Source organism: Dipodomys merriami, unplaced genomic scaffold (assembly GCF_024711535.1).
Source record: "Dipodomys merriami isolate MVZ:Mamm:240054 unplaced genomic scaffold, mDipMer1.0.p SCAF_30, whole genome shotgun sequence".
NCBI lineage: Eukaryota > Metazoa > Chordata > Mammalia > Rodentia > Heteromyidae > Dipodomys > Dipodomys merriami.
This window is the reverse complement of record NW_027204493.1, coordinates 14,639,530-14,655,396: the sequence shown is the minus strand read 5'-3', so window position 1 is coordinate 14,655,396 and position 15,867 is coordinate 14,639,530. Positions and strand designations below refer to the sequence as shown.

At 35.0% G+C, this 15,867-nt stretch overlaps 1 protein-coding gene across 11 annotated transcripts in view; it reads left to right on the top strand.

Annotated features, from left to right (window-relative positions):
• Positions 1 to 15,867, top strand: part of Slc38a9 (solute carrier family 38 member 9) — a 68,273-nt gene that overhangs the window by 21,689 nt on the left and 30,717 nt on the right. For all 11 annotated transcript variants that reach the window (XR_011376222.1, XM_070041183.1, XM_070041178.1 and 8 more), the window contains 5 exons: positions 92 to 185; positions 2,193 to 2,363; positions 8,143 to 8,202; positions 12,057 to 12,251; positions 14,471 to 14,578. Coding sequence is in view for 10 of the 11 variants with exons in the window: in XM_070041183.1 (XP_069897284.1) it covers positions 92 to 185; positions 2,193 to 2,363; positions 8,143 to 8,202; positions 12,057 to 12,251; positions 14,471 to 14,578 (628 nt within the window). In the remaining variant the exon portion in view is untranslated. The remainder of the gene's footprint in view (positions 1 to 91; positions 186 to 2,192; positions 2,364 to 8,142; positions 8,203 to 12,056; positions 12,252 to 14,470; positions 14,579 to 15,867) is intronic.

Genomic DNA, 15,867 nt, shown 5'->3' with positions numbered 1-15,867 from the left:
TCAGATTTTTATCATGACTGTTTAGGATAACAACATGGTTGTATATGAATTTATTCTTACATGATGAACTATGTCCTATATTTTTAAACAGGCTGGATTTACTACTGGAATGGGTGTCATCGTGTTGATGGGCCTCTTAACACTTTATTGCTGCTACAGAGTGGTAAAATCACGGACTATGATATGTAAGAATCTGACACAATGAAAATAGATTGTTCATATGGTATTAGTAAGTTTTTCCCATTGAGGCAAATCCAAATGAGTATAATACATATGTGTATCAATTACCTACTTTTTATTTAAAGATTTTTCCCCTCTTTGAGTCAAATTAATCAGTTATATATTGGTGGTTCCCTTTGAAATTCAGAAATGCTGGGAGATTTTGCACTATACATTTAGTTTGGTACTAATTTCTTCATAAGAATAAAAACTCTTCATGCTCCTGCCTCTGCTTCCCAAGTGCTGGAATTACCAGCCTTGCTCAATTTTTTCTTTTTTCTTTTTTCTTTTTTTGCCAGTCGTGGGCCTGAACTCTGGGCCTGGGCACTGTCCCTTAGCTCTTCAGCTCAAGGCTAGCACTCTACCACTTGAGACACAGTGCCACTTCCGGCTTTTTCTGCTTATGTGGTGCTGAGGAATCGAACCCAGGGCCTCATGCATGCAAGGCAAGCACTCTACCACTGAGCCACCTTCCCAGCCTGCTCAATTTTTTCTGATATTAGGGAAGCACTCCAGCCCTTCTGCTACATCTTCAAGTCCCATTTTGCTTTATAATTGCTTTCCTGGTTGTGTTTCATATTTTTTTCCTGGAGCCATACTTAGACCTTAATTCTCTTACGTTGTCTCCCACATAGATGAGACTATATACATTTACCATCATGCCCACCTTGTTTGTTAAGATGAAGGCTGGCCTCAAATATAATCCTTTTGATCCTCTGCCTCCCAAGTAGGTGGGATTGTAGTTGTGAACCACAGTGCCTGATATGTAGTTTTTATCTTGTAATAACTGAACAGCTATATATGATAACTCTATTGTGTTTGCTTATTGTTCTACTTTTTTATGTTTAGTTAATTCCTGGGGTTGCGTTGTTCTGATACTCCCCTAAAATATTTTATACCTGCTTCATGCTTCCTTGTAAAATAATTGCTTAAAGTTTTCAAAGAAAAAGGAAAATTCTGAACTAAGGGTATAAACTCAGTGATAGATAAGCATGCTTACAGCTTACAGTCTGCAAGCCTCAGCACATAATTAAAAAAGAGGCCAATTATAAAATTTATTTTTATGATCTATATAGCTATGAATGAATGATACTGAAATCTTGAAGCTTGCTGTTATTTTATGTTTCCATCTTTGTTTTGTTTCAGTACTTTAAAAGTAGTACATTTTCTTTAAGTATATTATTTATTTATATTCCTGCCCTCTTACGCACAAATCCCTTAGTGTACTCATGGTTCTGCTGAGCTCTGCATATGACATACTAGATCTTTATCTGTAATTTTCTTTAAATTCTTTACAATTAGAAGAGTGTCTTTGTGTTTTCTGTTTCTTCAGTTGATACAAAAGTATATAACCTTTGACATTTACATTGTGTTCTAACTGTTCTGTTAATGTTTTAATTCATTGTTCATTAAATTGACATGTGACTTAAATTATGATTTGAGCTGGGTTCATACCTATAATCCTAGTCACTGAGGCAGCTGAGATCTGAGGATTGCTGTTTCAAGCCAGCTCAGGCAGAATAGTCTCTGTGAGACTCTCATTTCCAGTTAACCGCTCAAAAACTGGAAGGAACTCTATGGCTCAAATGGTAGAGAGCACAAAGATGTTCAGGGACAGTGCCCAGGCACTGATTTCAAGCCCCACAAGCAGCCAAAAAATAAATTATGATTTGAGAGAACTTTCATTCATATTTTTATCTATATATGTCATCTATTAGTGTTTTCTATCCATACTAGTGGGTTTGTCTATCCTTGCTTTATCGCTTGCTTTTGTTAATTATAAAAGGTCATTTTGCTATAAAGTTTTCAACTCATTTATATTAAATAATTTATTTTTGTGTTTGTTTTATATTCTAACTGCTTTTATTTCTGGAGGTAAAGTACCCAGGATGTTTTGCCAAATATCTTAATTAGAAGAAAACAAGTTATGAATATGAAATATAATTATTTTCTTTCTTTCTGTTTTCACCTAGGTTCATTAGATACCACCAGTTGGGAATATCCAGATGTCTGCAGACATTATTTTGGCCACTTTGGGCAGTGGTCCAGTCTCCTTTTCTCCTTGGTATCTCTCATTGGAGCAATGATAGTTTATTGGGTGCTTATGTCTAATTTTCTTTTTAATACTGGAAAGTTTATTTTTAGTAAGTATCAATATTATATGCTTTACTATATTCTCAAATACAGTTACTACTGTTCAGTTTAAGTTCCATTCTTAAATTCTGTGACTTTAGGAATGTAAAGTAAGAAATAAATTAAGTGTATAATTCTTGAAAATATACTTGATATAGCTTATATTCTTTTTTTAACTCAAATAACATGTACAATAATTTCAAGCATTTTCAAGAAATAATATTCAAAATCTTTAATACAAAATATATTTATCACAGAGCAGATATTGTAAGCATTGTTTCAGGCTTCACCACAAAATTTTTGTACTGTAACAGGAACTTTTATAAAAGTCATTGGTATTTGTTGGTATAGAACTTGATGTGTAGACTGTAGGGAAAACAAATTTTATTCATTTATTTTCACACATTTGATCTAAAATTAGGAAGAATAATAGAATTTATTTTATTAATATGTTATTTATATTCCACAGAATTATAATCTGCTTAAATCAACTACTTGAATTCTGAGCAGAGTTATTAGAAATTCAAACCAAATGTTTTTTCATATTATTTTTTAATTAGATAATTTTATATTACATGTTGTTCCAATATTGATTCTATCCATGAATATAGACGGTCTTTCTATTTCAGAAGATAATCCTCAAATCTCAGCATCCTGAGTAACAAGGATTATAGGCATGAGCTACTGGTGTCCAGCTTTATTCAGTTTTTTAATTGTACTTTCAAATTTGTTTTTACCCCCATTATTACCCATAACTCTTCACACACATTTTACAATCAACTTATCAAGTTCTAGAACAATACAGTTAGAATTGCCTTGACATAACATTGATTTCTTTTTCAGTTAGTATACTCTGATGTGATTTGGGTAGGGAAGTTAGGATTTAGTAAGAATTACATTTGATTTATAGGTGTGTAGAGGTTATTTATATACATTGTATTCCTACCTATGAATGTGACATCATATAGTTCTCCATATCTTTCTTAATTCTTCTGAATTTTCTTGACAAAAGTCTAGAGAAGACTTTTAAGAAGACTTTTTTGTTTGTTTTTTTGTTTGTTTTTTGGGTCTGGTTGTGGGGCCTGAACTCTGGGCCTGGGCACTGTCCCTCAGCTCTTCAGCTCAAGGCTAGCACTCTACCACTTAAGCCACAGCGCCACTTCTGGCTTTTTTCTTTTTGCTTATGTGGTACTGAGGATCGAACCCAGGGCCTCAGGCATGCAAGGCAAGCGCTCTACCACTGAGCCACCTTCCCAGCCCAAGAAGACTTTTTTCTTAGAGCCTTTTTTTTTTTTTTTTAATTTTTTTATTGTAAAGATACTATACAGAGGGTTACAGTTACATGAGTGGGGTAATGAGTACACTTCCTCTTGAACATTGTTACCCCCTCCGTTGTTTTCTCCCTACCATCCCCTCCCTCCCTCCCTTCCCCAAGGTTCTTAGAGCCTTTTTTATAAGTGTTTGAATTTAATATTTGGCACGTTTACTTTTTACTACAGGTAATTTCAAACATATATAAAACCAGAATAATACAAAAAACATCATATTCCCCCCTCACCCAGCTTCACCAGTTGTCAGCATTGTACTAGTCAAGAATCACATACAGTAGTGATTCTCAACCTTTTTTTTATTATTGCTCCCTTAAGGGCTTTTCTAGACTTTTTTTTCCTAATCTTACCTCTTATGAAATTTTAATATAGATAAAGCTTTTTTATGAACTACACATGCATCTGTGATTTATATGTAAAAAAAATTGTTTATTTTTCTCCCCTGGGAATAAATTTGCTCCCTCTTGGAATTTTGCCTTCATTGAAAAAGTGTGATCTATGTTATATTACCAATTTAATTATTATTACATGCATAGTTTTCTTTATTAGATAGAATTCATTCACCAAAATAGACAAATCCACTATATATATTGGTTCATGCATGTATTCCTACTATGTAGGAAGCTGAGCAAGAGGTTCATGGTCCAGGGACATCCAGACAAAGCAAGATCCTATCTCAAAAACAAAATATAAACAAAAAGGCTAGGGTATGGCTCAAGTGAAACAGACCTTGCCTAGCATAGGCTTCAGGCCCTGGTTGAATCACCAGTATTGGAAAAATGAAAAGAAAAAATGTCATTTTTGCCAGAAAAAAAGAAAAAAGAAAGAAATACACACAAAAGAAGAAACAGAAAATATCTTTTGTCAGATGTTTTTGACAAATGGATGCAGGTATACATGACACATTTTCATCAAGAAACAATATTTTTATCTGTTCAGAAATAGTATTTTTCACTATTTATTCAAATTATTGGTTGGTATTATATACACACTTGAGTTCTAAATGTTTATTTTTATAACTGCGTTATAAATGTTTATGTTAATTTGAAACTTGCTGGATTCTTGTTGATTCTAATTTTGTAGTTGCACTGCAAAAGATTTAGATTGTGAATAAAAAAGACTATTTTCTGTCTAGTTATTTTTAAATGGTTTGCATGTATATTACATTTATGTATATATATATATATACATATTTCTAAATAAATAAATGCATGTGTATATATGTGGACTGGTATATCATCTTTATGTAAAGTTGCACAGAAGCAGTGATAGTACACATTTTTATATTGTTGCTGAGGAAATCTTTCTAGTATAATTGTATTTTGTTTGTTTAGTGGTACTGATGTTTGAACTCAGTGCCTCACACTAGGCAGAGTGCTCTCCTACTTGTGTACTGTCCCCAGCCCTTTTTACTTTAGTCGTTTTTCTAATAGGGTCTCATGTTTTTGGACAGGCTGGTCTGGACCACAATCCTCCTCTATACTTCCCACATAACTGAAATGACAGATACATGCCACCATGCTCATCTGTTGGTTGAAGTGGGGGGGAGGGTGGGCCCTGCACTTTTTGCTCACACTGGCCTCAAACCTCTACCGCCACGTAACTAAGATTTCAAACAGGAGCCACTGTATCCAGCACCCTTTAGTAATTTAAAATATTATGCATATGGCTTCCTTAAGTATTTTATTAATATGTGCTGAATTTTATCTGGCACTTAATCTGCATTTCTTGAGATCCTCCTTTTCTCTTTAAATTATTAATATGCTTAATTAAAGAGAGATATTTGTCAAATCTAAACCTTTCTTTTGTTTTAGGATAAACAGATTTGTTTAGTAGTCATGGTTGATTTTTTTTTAATTCCTGACTAGATTGCATTTGCTTTTTTGGATGCATAGGAGCCTCTTTTCATAAGAGATATTAGCTAGCTTCTCATGCTATTTTCCTATGGTGATGTAACAAATTACTATTACTATAACCTAGTGGCTTAAAAAATGTTTTTTTTTTCATAATTATGGAGAGTATAAGGTCAAATTAAAATGCCAGATGGGCCCTGCTCCCTCTGAAGGCTTTAAGAATGATTCCTCTCTTGCTTAGTTGTTGTTGTTGTTGTTGTTGTTTTTGGGTCCGGTAGTGGGGCCTGAACTCTGGGCCTGGGCGCTGTCCCTCAGCTCTTCAGCTCAAGGCTAGCGCTCTACCACTTGAGCCACAATGCCACTTCCGGCTTTTTTCTTTTTGCTTATGTGGTGTTGAGGAATTGAACCCAGGGCCTCAGGCATGCAAGGCAAGCACTCTACCACTGAGCCACCTTCCCAGCCCCTTGCTTAGTTGTTTTTAATCCTTGGCATTCCTTAGGAAATAACTGTATTCCAATTTCTCCTTAATCTTCACATGGCTGTTTTCCTTTTGGGTGTGTCCAAACACATAATCATGTGAACATATTACTCTTTCTATAAGGACACCAGCTACTGACTTTTGAGCCCATTTAATCCAGTATGACCTCATATTAATTTGATTTAATTTACAAAATCTCTATTTCCAAATATAGTCACATTTTGAGATTCCTATTGGTAGGTTTTCATTTCTTGAAAGAGACCCTTCAACCCAGTACATTTGATACCATGGTTTTACTAGTCTTATATAAGTGTTTGGCATGAAGAAATGATGAACTTTCATAACTTGTAATATAAAATCCTAAATAATACTTAGAAATGTTTATAAAAGGCCAGAACACTATACTGATGCTTTTTTTTCTAGTTTGAGAAATATATGGTACAATTAAAATATAGAAGTCTTGTATTTAACTTATTTTCATCACCTTAAAACTGAACACCTTTTATCATCTCATTTAGGTTTTGCAGCAAATACTTTCAAGTAATTGTCACTACAGTTATAAAAAGTTAATATCATACTGGGCACAGTGGTTCAAACTTGTAATCTTAGCTACTTGTGAGGCAAAATGGGATTGTGGTTCAATTCCAGCATAGGCATAGAATATTTTAGCTTTTTCTTGCAAGAGACTTTTTTTTCTTAATTAATGGCTGGGGTATGGTGGCATGTACTTGTTTTCCCAGCTATGAGGAAAGCACAGTGTCTGGGTGTTGTATTCCCCAGGGGTTGTGTGGTGGCTCAAGTGTGCTATTCTTGCTATTTAAGAGACAAAGATAGGGGAATCACAATGTTAGGCAAGGATCCTTCTTAATATCGCCCCAGCTGTATGGGAAGCAAAATATTCACAGGTACATATCTGTCATCTTCAATGACATGGAAAATACAAATAAAATTGCAACCCAGACTCACCAGGCATAAAATAAAAATGTATCTTAAAATAACCAATGCATAAAGAGGCTGGAGGCATGGCTCAAGTGGTAGAGCAACTGCTTTACAAACATGAAACCCTGATTCCAATCACCAGTGCAGACCCCCCCAAAAATTAAAATTCCATAAAATAAACATTACAGGTTAACAAGAAAGCACATTCTTTGCTAAGTGTTTTGATATGCAACTATAAAACCCAGCATATGAGATGTGGAAGACATGAGTATCTTGTTTGTTTTGGAGGCAGAATTGTATGAAAGAACATTGTTATTCAGTCTTATATTCACTATAAAATATGAATGTTGCCGGGCACCATTGGCTCACGCCTGTAATCCTAGCTACTCAGGAGGCTGAGATCTGAGAATCGCAGTTCAAAGCCAGCCCGGGCAGGAAAGTCCATGAGACTCTTATCTCCAATAAAGCACTAGAAAACTGAAAGTGGCACTGTGGCTCAAGTGTTAGAGTGCTCGCCTTGAGCTGAAGAGCGCAAGGACAGCACCCAAGCCCAGAGTTCCAGCTCCATGACTGACAAAAATAAAAAAAATAAAAATAAAATATATATATATATATATATATGAATGTTCAGAAACCTGAATATGCATTTTTCTTCACTACTTTCTTTAGTACGGTTCTTTTGAACATAATTGCTATACAGCTCTCAATAGATAAAAGAATATACAATACTTTATAAACCCTTTTCCAAGTAAGTTTATATAAAATTATATATAGTGCTTTGTTAACCTTTTTAGTAATTTTCCAAGTAAGTTTAACTGTATATGGTAAAAGGTTTTCCATTTTTGCATAGTTGAGAACATTATATAACGTATAGATGAATGTACATAAATTGGTGTAGTATAGGAAAAGAATATATATAATCATTATTTCAGTCCTTTACCATTAAAGAGTAGATTTTTTAAATGTTCCATCATGTAAAATATCACCTCAATGAAGCTGAAAACAATGACATTATCATTCCTAAAAGTGAAAAAAACTATACAAGGTAAAGCAAAATTAAGGATGAAGTAGTTTGGGTTCAGTGTATTAGATGATACTATATATATTTTAAGCATCTCTATAAGTAAAAGGCTGACAGTAATATAGTTTATCATCTTTTATTCTTTATTAAACTTTTATTTTTAATTTTTAGATTTTATTCATCACATTAATGACACAGACAATATACCGAGAACCAATAATAGCAATCCTGGTAAGTAGTTTGAGATTTATTTGTTTCCTTATTTACCATCTTTCTCCAATAATGATTTAACTTCTCTATATTATACAACTCATAGATGCTGTCAAAACATCCATATTTACCTGTAAATAATCAATATTCTCAAGGGCTTGTATCACTTCTGATTGTTTCAGATGTCCAGAGCATACATCTCAGTTTGTCTGTTTAGTTTTAGATATTTATTATTTTAATGACTAATATATAGGCTATGCAAATTTGTAGTACTAGAGTTAGTTTTTTTTCTTTTTGCTTATGTGGTGCTGAGGAATCGAACCCAGGGCCTCATGCATGCAAGGCAAGCGCTCTACCACTGAGCCACTTTCCCAGCAGGCTATGCAAATTTGTAACATATAAAATAATTTTCTATAATGGAGCAGAAGGAAATAAATATGGAAAAATAATGTGAAGCTTTTGCTCCAAAATATTTAATATCTATTAATTTATTTAATTATTTAATTAAGTATTTATTAAAAGTACATATTTGAGTCTGGACACCAGTGCCTAATGCGTATATAGTCCTAGCTATTCAAGAGTCAGAGATCAAGAGAGTGATCTTCAATCAAGAGATTGAAGGCCAGCCTGAGCAAAAAGTTAATGAGACCCATGACAATAAATAGCAGGAGGCTGAGTTAGTAAGGGTAGTAAGTTTCAGGCAAGCCCTAGGGGAAAAAAAAGTCATTACAAAAAGCTAGTCCTGCTGGGCACCCTGCTGGGCCTGTAAGTAGTTAGCTACTTATGAGGCTGAGATCTGAAGATCATGATTCAAAGCCAGCTCAGGCAGGAAAGTCCAAGAGACTCTTATCTCCAGTTAACCATGAGAAAACTGGAAGTGGCACTGTGGCTCAAGTAGTAGAGTGGTAGCCTTGAGCTGAAGAGCTCAGGGACAGCACCCAGGTTGAGTTCAAGCCCCACAACTGACAAAAAAAAGTCCAGATGCTTCACATCTGTCATACTAGCTACATACTAGGAAGCAATCCAAGATAGCTGGAGCAAAATGTGAGACTATATCAAATATAACCAATGTAAAAAGGGCAGGGGGGCATGGCTCAAGTGGTAGAGCACCTGCCTGGCAAACACAAAGCCCTAAGTCCAAATCCCAGAACACACACACACACACACACACACACACACACACACACACACACGCACGCACGCACGCACGTACGCACACACGCATGCACACACAGAGCTTGGAACTGGAGGTAAATGTCAGTACTGGATCACCTGCCTAGCATATATGAGGGACTGGATTCCATCCTCAGAACCAAAAAAATTTTTTAAAAATTATAAATTTAAAAAAGAAGCCCTTGTGGCTTTAATTCAATATGGAAGTAATAAGAAAGAAAAATGAGCATAATTACTAATATAACATTGTTAATAATTATCTATTAATCTTGACTATCACCTAAAACTTTTGTGAGATATATATAATATATATATATATTTATATATAAAGCCCATATGTGTTAGGAGCTGTTTTAGAAACTGGGGGTATATAATAGTGAAAAGACAATAGTCCCTCTTGTGTACATTGCAATGTTTGCCATCCAGTGTCATACTTTGCTCCTTAATAAAACCTGAATAACCCATCATTTGTTAACATGAGAGAATGAGTGAGTGAAGAACTAGCCTTTGTTTCTATGGATACATACAGACCTTCTAGTCCTTCACCCCAGAATTTTCAAAAGACCAAATAGTATCTTTGGCATAAAGAGAAATTGATTTTGCTGTAATGCTATTTTGATGAATGTTGATGAAACTATAGTTTAATTAGTATCTCAGTGTTTCTTCTTCTATAGGTAGTAATTAAGATCATAAATAATCATAGTTACATTGATAATTTGTAGAGTATCATCAGTAAAATCAATTTACTTTGCATACTTCAAAGTAAATTGATGCTTATTTTATTTTATTTTTTGTAAAGATGCTGTACAGATGGGTTACAGTTACATGAGTAAGGCAATGAGTACATTTCTTGTTGAGTATTGTTACCCCTTCCCTTGTTGTTTTCCCATTATCTCTTCTCTCCTCCACCTCCCTCCCCCCTCCCTCTTCTTCCCCCACCCCACCTGAAGGTGTAAAGTACATATACTGTCTTATGGATATCATTGTTATAGTGGGTCATCCTGTGTCCTTGTTTCAGCGTTTTGTTATTCCCCTTACCCTCCCTAAATGAGACAAATGTATATACAAGATGCAGGGTATCAAAATCAAGTACAGTGACAACAGGGGATATACCATAGGGGAATGAACATACAAAGGAAACAAAAAAATCACATAGTACATTAAAAACAACAACAAAGAAAGACGTCTTGTGTCCATATCTCGTGGTTCATTTGAACAGTATGGTAAATAAGACTGTAACCAAACAATCCAACTCAATTAGTGTTGAAATTTACAGTGTTGAAATTTACAGTATTGAAATTTACAGCTAAGGTTTATGTACACACGTTCTAAATGTTTTATAGGAGCCCTAAAAGGTAATATTGTTAGTTTCACTTTATAAATAAGGAATCCAAGGCACAGAGATGTTAACTTGCCCAAGAGTTTGTTTTCATAGTCTGAAACAAAATTCTACCAGAAGAAAAAAGTGTTGAGAGAATAAGGAAAAAAACTGAAATGTTAAGCTTTGTGTCACGAAAAATATGGGGGGAGAATAAAATTCAAAGTACAATTAATAATAAATATTCTTTTCACTTTGGAAAGTGATAAGTTTGATGTTTGCATAATGTATTTATTTTTACTAAGATTAAGCTTTCTTCCAAGTGAAGTAAACTTTTATTGCTTATATTTTTAAAAAGAGATTTTTATAAGCTGAGTATATAGTACACACTTACATTCCCCAACTACTCAGGAGGTAAAGGCACAAGGACCTCCTGTTCAAGGCCAGCCTGGGCAAAGTTATTGAGACCCTATCTTGGAAATAGAATTTAAATATAAAATAAAGTAAAAGGGCTGGGGGTATGGCTCACATGGAAGAGTGCTTGCCTACAAGCTAAATGCCCTATATTCAATCTCTTGTATAGGAAAGGGTGTGTTCTTTATGAAAAGCTGACTCCTACCTACTCAGGAGACTAAGATCTGAGGATCAAAGCTAGAAAAAAAGTCAGATGCTTAATTTCAGTTAACCAGCAAAATCCTAGACTCAGAGGTATAGCTCAACTGGTAGAATGCCAGCTCTTAAGGGGTCAAACCAAGCAAACAAATAACTCCCCTCCCCCCCAACTTCTAGCAACAGCTCTATTGTGAAATTAGAAACCAAGTAAGAATGTTTTATACTCTTAATAGGAAAAATTACTATCTATAGATCAGTGTCTCAGTTATCTGAATACTCTTAGGTGTCTCTCACATATCACTGATAGAGTTCCAGAACTGTTTCAGACTGTTACTGAGAAAATTCACAGTTCCCAACTTTTAATGAATGATTGGGTTTTTTGTAATACCATGACAACTATTTCTACTGTTTTTATTCCATCATTGGTTTTGTTTGTTATTTTAAAAGTTTGGTCTTTGTACGAGTTGTTAGTACAGCAGTTGCCCTATATGATATTTCTTACGTTATTACATAAATAAGACTAAATACTTTATAGCTTAATATTTTCTCTGGTAATGGAGCCAAAAAATGTTTAAAAGGATATTTTTATAGTTTCCAGTAGAGGTTAAGGATATACTTCCAAGTTTTTTTGAGAGTGCCTCAGCTTTCATTGTTTAGTTTTAGGTGGAGTCCTAATGTGCCTAAATATAACCTTCTTTATTTTTTTTTCCAGAAAGGAGATCGTAGTTTTTGGATTTTGTAATGTTCTCATTACAATGCTTTTTCCTTACAGTGATTTGTCCAAATGCTGGGAGTGGTGGCCATCCTGACAACAGCTCCCTGATTTTCTTCACCAATGACACGGAAGTTGAACAGTTCGCAAAGTGGTGGAATAAATCCAAGACAGTACCCTTTTACCTTATAGGGCTCCTCCTGCCACTGCTCAATTTTAAATCACCATCGTTTTTTTCAAAATTTAATATCCTAGGTAAGACACAAGACTAAGTTGTGGAACCTCTGTGTCATAGAACATATATATGGTCAATCCTGTGAAACTATTTAACTAGGGAAAAAGTTGCCTTCCAGGGCTGTTTATCTATATTTACTGTCCTCATCCATGTAGTCTTTTTTGTTTATTTCTGTTTTCTGTATCGATTAGCACAGAGAAAAATATAGATGATCATTTCAAGTCACTTTTTGTTTTTTGGCATTTTGAGTCATGAGTTACTTGGATTCCCATTCTAAATTAGTGATCAAAATGGATATTATGTGATTCCTCTATTTCTAAGAGCTGGATATTATGACTTAATAAAGGAAGTAAAGAAATGTCTTTTCCTGTAATTTCTATTTGAGTAATACACAATTATCACCTGACTTTGAGCATGGGAGATTATTCTCTAGAGAAGATGCTTTTTCCCTCCTCTCAGCCCCTCATATTGACACTCTAACCCAGAGCCTGGTACATGATGGGTAAGTGCTCTACTACTGAGCTGTACTCCCAGTCTTAGCTCAGACTTTCAGATTTTTTTTTTCTGCTGTTCTTTTTTTTAGTACTTGGGTTTAAACTCAGGAGCACCCACTTCCTAGACAGGTACTCTCCCACTAAGTCATACCTCTTTCCTTTCCTTTTCTGCACATGCTATTTTTGATATAGAAGCTTGCTTCCATGGCTTGGGTATATGTCTGGATCATGATCTATTTTTCTCCATAGCTGAGATGACAGGCATGTATCATCATAGTCTAGCTTCTACCATTGAGATGGAGACTTTTCTGAACTTTAGTCTTCCCAATCTCAGCCTGCCATAGGTCAGATTGCAGGATGAGATACTAGCACCCAGCTCTATTCTGTGTTTTTCTATCTTCCTCAGTGTTTGTTCTATTTTAGAATGCTCTTATTTTTTTAAAGGAGCAGACATCTTTCTGTAAACCCTGTTAATCTGAAATCACAAAAGTGACATTTTGATCCCATTTAAGTTGGCAATAGGGAAAAAAGAAAATACAAAGAATCATTTAAATAATTGGTAGATCCAAATACTTTATAGAATTTTGTCTGTCTTGATCTGATCTCCCTGTAAGACATCTGTAGTATATAATAATCAGATTATTTATTACCGTAAGGAACCAGGAGATGCCAACCCAAAATGTGGATGAGTTTTCAGAAAAATGAATAATGTCTCTTTATCACAAAGTAGAATTCACTATAAGTTACCATAAACACAAAGAAAAATGTGGTTATATAAGCCCTGACCTCTTGTTTTTATCCTTTCTGAATCAGCTAATCTTTAAACCCACAGTAGAGCTTATACAGCTCATTTGTGGTTTCCTGACTTGCTTGCTGATTTTCCAGTGGAACAAGTCTTTCTAAAGTACATAAACTGATAGAAGGCTTTTCTCGGTTGGACAGAACAGTCACCAGACTTGGAATCAAGTTGATTATTCTCCATTTCCTTTAGGGTATTCTGCTTTTGTCCTTTTTCTTGGTATTTTCTCTATCCCTTTCTTTTGCAGTTATAACTTTTAAGTATATTCTAGGCTTCCTGAGTGTAGCTCAGTACTACAGTGCTTGCAAAAGAGGGAGAGAGAGAGAATGAGCAAGATAATGGGTTTGATCCTCACTACTTCAAAAATCTTTTTTAATTTTTATAATTTTGTGATGGACTCCTTGCTTGTATTTTACACCAAATTCAGCTTATAAGTATTAAAGAGTCTTCCATTCAGCAGTATAGGAACTATTTTCATTCAGGTCTTCTTTGGCTAACTACCAAGTTTGTGTTTGTTTCTTTGAAATTGACAAATTTATTCTATTTTTTTAGATCCCAGCTAGGTTTTAGTAAGGATAATCAATAAAGCTAAAAGTGATCCAAACTCAGGTGAAAACATGGAAACAAAGCTTGACTTTTAAAATAGTATGTAAAACACATAGAGATATAAACAGCAGGGCTGGGAAGGTGGCTCAGTGGTACAGTGCTTGCCTTGCATGCATGAGGCCCTGGGTTCGATTCCTCAGCACCACATAAGCAAAAAGAAAAAAGCTGGAAATGGTGCTGTGGCTCAAGTGGTAGAGTGCTAGCCTTGAGCTGAAGAGCTGAGGGACAGCACCTAGGCCCTGAGTTCAGGCCCCACAACCGGACACTCTTCCCCCCCCCCCCCCCAAAAAAAGAGATATAAACAGCAGTTTCTGTTTTTGTTTTGTTTTTTTTCTTACAGGAACAGTATCTGTTCTCTATTTGATTTTTTTTGTTACCTTGAAGGCTATTCGCCTGGGATTTCATTTGGAATTTCATTGGCTTACACCAACAGAATTTTTTGTACCAGGTAAGTTGTTTTAATAAATAAAAAATTAATAAGTTACAATAATGTAATTTTTATTAATATATACTATACTACAAATAATAGCATCTTTTCTTCTGAACATTTCCATTAGTGCTGTTAGGCTTAAAATAGGACTTAAGATAGGATTTCTTTGGATTCCTTGCAGTTAGGAGTAGCCATTGTCATTGCAAATTGGCATTTAATATTTATTTAAGTTACACAATTTTAAAAAGCAAGTACTTATTCATTACAGTCTTCTAAAAAACATATCACTAGATGGGCTGGGAAGGTGGCTCAGTGGTAGAGTGCTTACCTCGCATAATGAGGCCCTGGGTTTGATTCCCCAGCACCACATAAGCAGAAAAAGCTGGAAATGGCACTGTGGCTGTAGTGGTCGAGCACTAGCATTGAGCTGAAGAGCTTAGGGACAGCACCCAAGCCCAAAGTTCAGGCCCATGACCCACCAAAAAAAAAAAAAAAAAACCACTAGAATTTCAGAGACTTAGAACAGAGTGATGTATATAGGTAACACTCATTGAAACCATTGCTCTCCTATGTATTTTTTAATATTACTGTTTTTAGCCTAAAATTGTGATTATTAAATGTTTTGCTCCTTTTTTTTCTTCAGTTTCTCCCAAATCTAGAATACTTGGCACATGACAAAAGCACCATGAAACCATGAGTATACCAAATGAGGGGACAGATCAGAAAATAAAGTGATTGTTGAGCTAGTATATTAAAAACTAATAATTGAAAAAATAGTTCATAGTTCTCCTGTTGGTTTAGAAACACTGTTTTGTTTGTTTTTTTCTATTCCTCATCTATTTAGGCAGTATAGGATTCCATCTCACTATTCAGTAACATTGAACAGTATATTCTAATTGGTATATACTAATAATATATACTATACTAGTAATATAGAATTCCACTTCACTATTCAGTACCTTTCAAAACTTGTAATTGTGATCAGACACTGGTAGCTGGCTCATGCGTGTAATTAGCTACTCAGGAGGTTGAAATACAAGGATTGTGGTTCGAAGCCAGCCCAAGCAGGAAAGCCCATGAGACTTTTTATCTCCAGTTAACCACACACACACACACACACACACACACACACACACACAGAGAGAGAAGTGGAGCTGTGACTCAAGTGGTAGACACACACACACACACACACACACACACACACACACAAGTGGAGCTGTGACTCAAGTGGTGGAGCACTAGTCTTAAGCTGAAAAGCTTGTAGACAGTGCCCAGGCCTTAAGCTGAAAAGCTTGTAGACAGTGCCC